Source organism: Alosa pseudoharengus, unplaced genomic scaffold (genome assembly GCF_046254945.1).
Source record: "Alosa pseudoharengus isolate Yale_2024_CS ecotype anadromous, Long Island Sound unplaced genomic scaffold, YU_APseudo_1.1 YU_APseudo_1.1_scf_13, whole genome shotgun sequence".
NCBI lineage: Eukaryota > Metazoa > Chordata > Actinopteri > Clupeiformes > Clupeidae > Alosa > Alosa pseudoharengus.
The window spans coordinates 34,930,617-34,940,616 of record NW_027468598.1 but is presented as its reverse complement, the minus strand read 5'-3'; the positions used below and the strand labels follow the sequence as shown (position 1 = coordinate 34,940,616).

General features: G+C 45.9%; 1 protein-coding gene across 2 annotated transcripts in view; it reads right to left on the bottom strand.

Moving 5' to 3' along the window:
- The window catches only part of ece2b (endothelin converting enzyme 2b), a 69,798-nt gene that overhangs the window by 28,005 nt on the left and 31,793 nt on the right, over nt 1–10,000 (bottom strand). For both annotated transcript variants that reach the window (XM_076282924.1, XM_076282925.1), the window contains 2 exons: nt 6,658–6,802; nt 4,502–4,717 (listed from right to left, as the gene is read on the bottom strand). In XM_076282924.1, coding sequence (XP_076139039.1) covers nt 4,502–4,717; nt 6,658–6,802 — 361 coding nt within the window. The remainder of the gene's footprint in view (nt 1–4,501; nt 4,718–6,657; nt 6,803–10,000) is intronic.

Genomic DNA, 10,000 nt, shown 5'->3' with positions numbered 1-10,000 from the left:
GCCAGCCTCATAACCAAGGGACTAATTCACTCTCGGCTGACTTACTCTGCATCTGGTCACAAAACTACAGTTACGGGAAGGAGGTATGTGTGTGTGTGTGTGTGTGTGTGTGTGTGTGTGTGTGTGTGTTGAATCTGTTGCAGCATCTGCATGAACATGTGGAAAGACTGAAGCAGACTCGGGAAGGAGAGGCACCAGGGCAGAAACCTATTATGCTCTTAATTCATTTAGAATAGAGAGAACAAACAGGAGACAGAGAGAGAGAGAGAGAGGGAGAAAAAGGAGGATGACATGACGTGTCCAATCCATCAGATGATTCTGTAATCATGGCAACAGCTGTACAAAGACAAACACACAGGTCTCCCCCTCCTCATCTCCTCTCCTCCTCCCTCCATTCTCTGTCTCCCTCTCCTCCTCCTCTACTCCTCCTCTTCCCTTCCTCTCTCCACCTCTCTGTCTCCCTCCTCCTTTCCTCCTCTCCTCTCCTCCTCCCTTCCTTTCTCCACTTCTCTGTCTCCCTCCTCCTCTCCTCCTCCCTCCCCCTTGTCCCCCTCTATCCCCCCCAACCCCTCAAATTAAATCAAGTGGGGCCATGAGAGTGTTCCAGCAGTAAATTCACAGTTGGCACAGCAGCGCTCCAATTACCGGCCAGCAAGTTTGGCCCTCAGGGGCCACCGTCAGAGGGAGGGGCTCTTTGCACGGGGCCGAGTGCCATTGTGCACAGTTCAACACTGGCAAAGGCTATTTACACAGTTTGCTTGTTTTTGCTTCCGCTTGTGTTCATTTAAGCTCTAGCTGCCAATCGAGCAGGTGTATCAGCACAAAGTGTGTGTGTGTGTGTATTCATTTGTGTGTGTGTGTGTATGTGTGTGTGTGTGTGTGTGTGTGTGTGTGTGTGTGCCTTGACATGGTAGTGTGGTAGTATCTCACTCAGCAACCTCCAGAGTTTCCTTGAAAACTGTTTCAAACAAACAAAGTAATTTTGTCCCTCAGTAAAGGGCAGTGATCAGTTCACATCTTCCGGTCATCTATCTGCCCCCCACCCCCCCACCCCAATATCAAGACATAAATTGTCCGGCTAAATGTAAATCAGGTTTCTAGGCCAAGTATACTTGCGTAGACAAGGGATTTGGTCTCTGCATTCATCCCATCCGTGAATTAGTGAGCACACAGAGCACACAGTGAGCACACAGTGAGGTGAAGCACACACTAACCCAGAGCAGTGAGCACACAGTGAGGTGAAGCACACACTAACCCAGAGCAGTGAGCACACAGTGAGGTGAAACACACACTAACCCAGAGCAGTGAGCACACAGTGAGGTGAAGCACACACTAACCCAGAGCAGTGAGCACACAGTGAGGTGAAGCACACACTAACCCGGAGCAGTGAGCTGCGTGGCTACAGTGGCGCTCGGGGAGCAGTGAGGGGTTAGGTGCCTTGATCAAGGACACTTCAGCCGTTCCCATTAGTCAGGGATCGAACCGGCAACCCTTCGGTTCCAAGCCAGAAGCCCTAACCAGTAGGCCATGACTGTCCCGTACAGTAGTACGGCTACAGTAGTATCACGCACTATTGTGCAAAATAATCACTTGTGAAAATGGAAAAAGCTAAATGGTTAAATATCTGACAGAGAAAGGGAGTGTAAGATGATTACAACTTGATTACAGAGAACTGCCCAGAAAACACAGACTTGATTGTGCAATAATCCTCTCTTGAACCATCGCTTACTGTATGTGAAAGTTGTAGAATACCATGGAATTATATCATGGAATTAGAAAATACCAACTGGAAAAGGGGGGTGTACAGACTGGGAAGTTCTTTCTGCCTTCTCTCTCCACCGTTCCTCTCCTGTAGCATGACCTGAGGCAGGAAGTGATTTCCCCCGCCGCGCACATTTGGTCCCCCCCAGCGTGTCTCCATGGCTACGGCCTTGCTGCTAAGGCCTTCCTGTTCTCCGCTCCCCCTGCTACAGTAACTCTTCGTGTGGTCCTGCTGTCCATGCTGATGGCTTGTGACAGCCCGCAACTTGTGAAATGACATCACTTCCTCGTAAGAAGCGTTGCGGTTCGCGTTTACGTTCATCACAACACAATGTGTCCAAGACCAATCAATCGCCGGTATTCACCTTCAGAAACCTAGTGTTGTCTAGCGTTTGTTTTTAGCAACACAGCAACATTGCTAGCCACTTTTACCAACACCAACGGATAAACAACATATTCCACAATATTCCACTAACAACACAACATAACACACCCTTGAGGCATTGGAGTGTGTATGAGTAATTGAAATGGACATCCAGATTTGCTAAGCAGTAGAAAGAAGAGTAAAGTAGCACAGCTAACACACACACAGGGCGCAGCCATCTTTGTTTTCAAGTCGTAACAACTCTCCACTGAACTGGGTTCCTCTGGTTTGTACGAGATCACTTGTCGTCAGACCACTTGAAATGGGCGTGTCGTTGCGTAATTTTGCGCAGCTTCCGTTTTTTCAGACAACTTACTACTGGTGGACTGATGGACAATGGGATCACCACTCACTCACTGCCCCGTCCAGCCCTGTCGCCCCCCACACACACACACACACACACACAGTCCCGGCCAATCAGACCCATCAGTGTGGGTGCATGAGCTGGAGGCTGGCAGTCATTAAGGAGGAACTTTATCTAGTGTTCAACGAGGCGTCTCTGCACAAGTCTCTATGCTCAACCACTAGGGATACTTCAATGTCACACACACACACAGAACCATGAATACACACAAACACCCACATACAAACAGACATAAATACACCCACACACACACACAGGAACGCACATGGATATGAATCACACAGACATGTACACACACACACACACACACACACACACACACACAGAGAGAGAGAGAACTGCCCAGGGTAGAGCTTAGCCACTCATTATCCAAAACCCCAAAACCTAAGAGACACCAAAGCCACAGCCCTAATTCAAACCAAATGGTGAGAAAAACACACACACACACACACACACACAGAGACAAACACACACCTCTACAGCCAGATGTCAAACAGCAACAACAACAAAAGGCCGAGATGACTTCCAGAGAAAAACGCCTGATGACAGGAAGCTCTTTCAAGTGCAGCCACAGGGAATATTTGCTTTGGAAGCTAAAGGACTGCATGTGTGTGTGAGAGAGAGTGTGTGTGTGTGTGTAATGGAGAGAGAGATTGTGTGTGTGTAAGCGTGCACATGTGTGTGTGTGTGTGTGTGTGTGTGTGTGTGTGTAAGCGTGCACATGTGTGTGTGTGTGTGTGTGTAAGCGTGCACATGTGTGTGTGTGTGTGTAAGCGTGCACATGTGTGTGTGTGTGTGTGTGTGGATACATAGCCAACATCAGCTGAGTTGAGCCAAACCCAGCTAAGTACCACCCAGTGCAGCACCTGGGAGTCCCTTGTGCGTGGCACAACCATCTGACTCTCTCTCTGTGTGTGTGTGTGTGTGTGTGTGTGTGTGTGTGTGTGTGTGTGTGTGTGTGTGTGGGTAGGGATACACCTGTGAGTGCCCTGTGCGTGTCAGAACCATCTGACTGTGTGTGTGGGTGTGTGTGGGTGTGTGAGTAAGAGGTGGTGGATTTGTGTGTGTGTCTGGCTATGTCTGTGACTAAGTTTGTGTGTGTGTGTGTGTGTGTGTGGCATGAGCTGTGAGAAAGAGGTCAAGCTTGATGAGTATGAGTTAAGAGGTCTCATCTGTGAGTGTTATTTGCGTCTGACTAACAGCATGTTTCCGTGTGTGTGTGTGTGTGTGTGTGTGTGTGTGTGTGTGTGTCTGTAAACACGTGTAATTTTGGGTAAATCAGAAAGAGCTGTCGTGTGTGCAGTATTCCTGTTAATTCTGAGAGAAAGAAAATGACACAGTATATATATGTGTGTGTGTGTGTGTTTATAGTGTGTGTGTGTGTGTGTATATAGTGTGTGTGCGTGCGTGCGTGCGTGCGTGCGTGTGTGTGTGTGTGTGTATATAGTGTGTGTGTGTGTGTGTATATAGTGTGCATGTGTGTGTGTGTGTGTGTGTGTGTATATAGTGGGCATGTGTGTGTGTGTGTGTGTGTGCATGTGTGTGTGTATATAGTGTGCATGTGTGTGTGTGTGTGTGTATATAGTGTGCATGTGTGTGTGTGTGTATATAGTGTGCATGTGTGTGTGTGTGTGTGTATATAGTGTGCATGTGTGTGTGTGTGTGTGTATATAGTGTGCATGTGTGTGTGTGTGTATATAGTGTGCATGTGTGTGTGTGTGTGTGTGTATATAGTGTGCATGTGTGTGTGTGTGTGTGTGTGTGTATATAGTGTGGATGTGTGTGTGTGTGTGTGTGTGTATAGTGTGCATGTGTGTGTGTGTGTGTGTGTGTGTATAGTGTGCATGTGTGTGTGTGTGTGTGTGTGTGTATAGTGTGCATGTGTGTGTGTGTGTGTGTGTGTGTATATAGTGTGCATGTGTGTGTGTGTGTGTGTGTGTGTGGCCCCTTACCGAGCAGGTGTTTGAGCACGGCCTGGTTCTGGTCCCAGATGCTGTTGAAGGTGTTCCAGCGCGAGCGTCCATCGGGCAGCGGGTTCTTGCGGTTCCATCCACCGCACGCGTACTGGTAGAAGTCCTGGCACGGGTCCACACTGCGGTCCAGCGCCTCCACGATCTTGCTGGCCACCGTCACACACGCCTCCGTCAGGCACAGGCTGCGGGCTGGATCTGAGACAGGACACACACACACACAGACACACACACACAGAACCACCCACACACACAATGGCATAATGTCAAGGAACTACAAATTTTGGCCTTGGAAGAATACTTGACAGACACTGGTCAAGGGGTGCCGCACACTCCCGAGTTACACAAGTCTTTAATGTGCCAACGTTTCGGCCTGTCGGCCTTCCTCAGGTCACGTGTAAAATAACAGGTAGTACCTTGCCTTTTAAAGGGGAAGCTTAATTGCTCCCGCCTGACACATAATTAGGTTACAAACAGGTGTCAATTAATGTTCAATTGGTTACGTATGCATTGTGTTCAACCCAGCATGCATCACATCAAGTCAGATCTGCCGCAAGTCGAACTCGCCTATTGTGCCGAAGCAGATTGCTTCGCGGAAGTGATACGAGCTTCGGTGCCTCGGTGTCAGACTTCCCATCCCTAGTTTGAATGTGGATTTTGATTTAAAATGTTTCTTGTGATTGATACTTGACATATAGACTTACTATGATTAACGGATGATATTATTTATGATGATCCATTTGGACTGATGCTGTAATATTGTCTTTTGATCTTTGATCTTTTTCTTTTGTTTTTTCCTCCTAAAATAACAGAATGTAGTACTAAGGATGTGGACTATTGAAAAAAACGTATGTTGATTGTTATGTGAAAACCTTGTGTCCAACCCTTCATTGTAACCAATTGAACATTAATTGACACCTGTTTGTAACCTAATTATGTGTCAGGTGGGAGCAATTAAGCTTCCCCTTTAAAAGGCAAGGTACTACCTGTTATTTTACACGTGACCTGAGGAAGGCCGACAGGCCGAAACGTTGGCACATTAGAGACTTATATGTGTAACTCGGAGTGTGCGGCACTTCTCTCCTTTTGCAAGTGTTTTACTGGTTGCCAGCACCTCCTTTTCTGGTGTGCGTTTTGCACCTCCACTCATCAGACACTGGTCAAGGGACAAGACACACTTTGGGTAAGAAACAACATAACTATGACAAAAGGACACAGACACACACACACACAGACACTCACACACACACAAACTCTGTACCACAGAGCCACTGAAATTAATGCGTGAGATCTAGCCAGGTCATGGACCTCCGCAATCCTTGCTTGCTTGCAACATGCCTCTAGCGTCAACAAGAGCTAGCGCACAACTCCATCATGATGCTACAGCTCATGTCCAATTGAGCTGTAGCAGATTAACAATGAGAGCACTATTGAGTCCCTATTGTCTCACATCAAACCCACTGCTGGCTGTGTCTCTCTTCAAACAAATGGAGTGGCCTTTAATCAGAAGAAATAATGGAGCGGCCTTTAATCTGAATAAATAATGGAGCGGCCTTTAATCTGAATAAATAATGGAGCGGCCTTTAATCTGAATAAATAATGGACAGGAAGTAATTTGGACTGGAGGCTGCAGGTTTGTGTGGTGGTTGAAGTAGAGCAAATATGTGTGTGTGTGTGTGTGTTTAGCCTACGTTTTGGCCTTGTGTCAAGACATAAAAATGCTTGTCTCAACTCAAAGAGAAAGAGTGGAAGTGGAAAATGAGGTCATGCTTTATGGGAGCATGTCATCTCCCACTCGAGAGTGGACACACTAGCTATAAAACACACACACACACACAAAGGCATCCATAGGAGTGGGTATAAAAGCTGTGTGGTGGGGCATGTGTATGGGTGGGCACTGTTCCGCTATGCTGGCATCTATTCCTACTGAAGCTGCCCTTTAACCTAAATGACCTACAGCACAGCACACACACACACACACACACAGAGAGAGAGCCACGGATATGTGACAGTGGAGATGTGGAGAGTGATAATGTTTCTATTGCCACGTCACACTGTGTGTGACACACACACACACACACACACACACACAATCACACCGAGTAGCCTGTGTGTGGTCCGGTGGGGGTGTGGCCTACCTGTGTTGTAGCGGATGCCCAGAGTGAGGGCACAGCCGAACAGCATCAGCAGGGAGGCCAGGAGCAGCCCGCCCAGCACCACCTCCAGCTGGGTACGCCTGCCCAGGGGCCCTAGCAGCTGGATCCCACCACGCCGGAAACCCACCTGCACACACACACACACACACATGCACACACACATGCACGCATGCGCACACACACACACACGCACGCACACACACACACACACACACACGAACGCACGCACACACACACGCATGCACACACACACACACGCACGCACGCACGCACACACGCACACACACGCGCATGCACACACACACACACACACGCATGCACACACGCACGCACGCATGCACACACACACACACGCACACACACAGGGGAGAGGAGACAGGAGACGCCCGTCAACGTCAGCACAAGCCAGGTGCCTCTCATGATCACACACACACACACACAGGGGAGAGGAGATGCCCCTCATGGTTAGGGCAGGCAAGGTCAGGTGAGAATAGGACAGGGTTACACTTTCTAGTACACACTGGTCCACCTAACAAACACGATGTCCTCTACATTCACTCTGACTAGAAATAAAAGCTGGACTGTGTTTGGTGTGTATTTAAACATTTCTCTATTATGAACACGACAAAAAAGGCAGATTTATTGTGATGAGTAAAGCTTCCATGGTCCCACTGCTCGTGTGCAGTAGTGTCAGATGACTCATGATGCGAGGAGCTTTGCTTTGTTGACTCCACATCACGCGTCACATTACCAAATTATCGTCTTTTTATTTATCTGATTTTGTTGACTCCACATCACGCGTCACATTACCAAATTATCGTCTTTTTATTTATCTGATTTTGTTGACTCCACATCACGAGTCACATTACCAAATTATCGTCTTTTTATTTATCTGATTTTCGGAGCTTTGCTTTGTTGACTCCACATCACGCGTCACATTACCAAATTATCGTCTTTTTATTTATCTGTTTTTTGGAGCTTTGCTTTGTTGACTCCACATCACGCATTACATTACCAAATTATCGTCTTTTTATTTATCTGATTTTGTTGACTCCACATCACGCGTCACATTACCAAATTATCGTCTTTTTATTTATCTGATTTTGTTGACTCCACATCACGAGTCACATTACCAAATTATCGTCTTTTTATTTATCTGATTTTCGGAGCTTTGCTTTGTTGACTCCACATCACGCGTCACATTACCAAATTATCGTCTTTTTATTTATCTGTTTTTTGGAGCTTTGCTTTGTTGACTCCACATCACGCATTACATTACCAAATTATCGTCTTTTTATTTATCTGATTTTGTTGACTCCACATCACGCGTCACATTACCAAATTATCGTCTTTTTATTTATCTGTTTTTGTTGACTCCACATCACGTGTCACATTACCAAATTATCGTCTTTTTATTTATCTGATTTTGTTGACTCCACATCACGCGTCACATTACCAAATTATCGTCTTTTTATTTATCTGATTTTGTTGACTCCACATCACGAGTCACATTACCAAATTATCGTCTTTTTATTTATCTGATTTTCGGAGCTTTGCTTTGTTGACTCCACATCACGCGTCACATTACCAAATTATCGTCTTTTTATTTATCTGTTTTTTGGAGCTTTGCTTTGTTGACTCCACATCACGCATTACATTACCAAATTATCGTCTTTTTATTTATCTGATTTTGTTGACTCCACATCACGCGTCACATTACCAAATTATCGTCTTTTTATTTATCTGATTTTGTTGACTCCACATCACGAGTCACATTACCAAATTATCGTCTTTTTATTTATCTGATTTTCGGAGCTTTGCTTTGTTGACTCCACATCACGCGTCACATTACCAAATTATCGTCTTTTTATTTATCTGTTTTTTGGAGCTTTGCTTTGTTGACTCCACATCACGCATTACATTACCAAATTATCGTCTTTTTATTTATCTGATTTTGTTGACTCCACATCACGCGTCACATTACCAAATTATCGTCTTTTTATTTATCTGTTTTTGTTGACTCCACATCACGTGTCACATTACCAAATTATCGTCTTTTTATTTATCTGATTTTCGGAGCTTTGCTTTGTTGACTCCACATCACGCGTCACATTACCAAATTATCGTCTTTTTATTTATCTGTTTTTTGGAGCTTTGCTTTGTTGACTCCACATCACGCATCACATTACCAAATTATCGTCTTTTTATTTATCTGATTTTGTTGACTCCACATCACGCGTCACATTACCAAATTATCGTCTTTAGTTATCTGATTTTGTTGACTCCACATCACGTGTCACATTACTAAATTATCGTCTATTCATTTATCTGATTTTCGGAGTAAAATGCTGCAAGAATTAACACAAATTCTTATTTGTCAGATTTCCGAGGGTTACTGACTATTTATCTATCAGTTGGGTAACTTGTAGGACACTGTCCAGTTAGAATAAGACGCCGGAGCAGAGGAGACCATACCAGTCAGGAAGAGGAAGGGAGTGTCCGCCTACTTTGGGGCATTTGGACGCACTAGTCATCTTGTAAACAGCACACTCACACAGATAAATACTTAGAACAAATACACACCACGCTTCCACAGAAGAGACGGCCAAAAAACATGTGGGAGAAATAGTTCTGACTGACTGACTTCCAGTAAACACAATTCTATAAATCTGTGTGTGTGGGGAGAGTGTGTATGTGTGTGTGGGGAGAGTGTGTATGTGTGTGTGGGGAGAGTGTGTATGTATAAATCTGTGTGTGTGGGGAGAGTGTGTATGTGTGTGTGGGGAGAGTGTGTATGTGTGTGTGGGGAGAGTGTGTATGTAGGAAGAGTGTGTATGTATAAACCTGTGTGTGTGGGGAGTGTGTGTATGTTGGAGACCGTGTGACACGCTGAAATCTAAGGTACTTGGGGACAGTCTGTGGCGTGCGAAAACATACTGTCTCACGAGGTAGACATGACACGTCCTTAAAAAGATTTTTGTCTGCCATTACCATAGTAGTTTAATAAAAGCTCTGGTAATATTATCCTGCAAGTATGTAGCCTTTGGGGAGTACACCTGAGACGAGACTGCGGTCAGGTAATGTCAAACTGTCCTTCGCCTCAGCCCCGTCTCGCCGATGGCGGCTTGGATGTCATCGCTGACGTGATCTGGCCTGGGTTCCAGTGACGGCCATCAGATCTGCGCTCAGAGCAGGTGTTGTGTTGCCGTGCGTCTCAGTGATCAACCTGAGACCCAGCGCAGAGCCCTCGGTGGAGACGCAAACGCGTCCGTAACCACCAAACACCTGCCACAGGAGCGAACTATGGGAAGTGTCGTGGGAAATA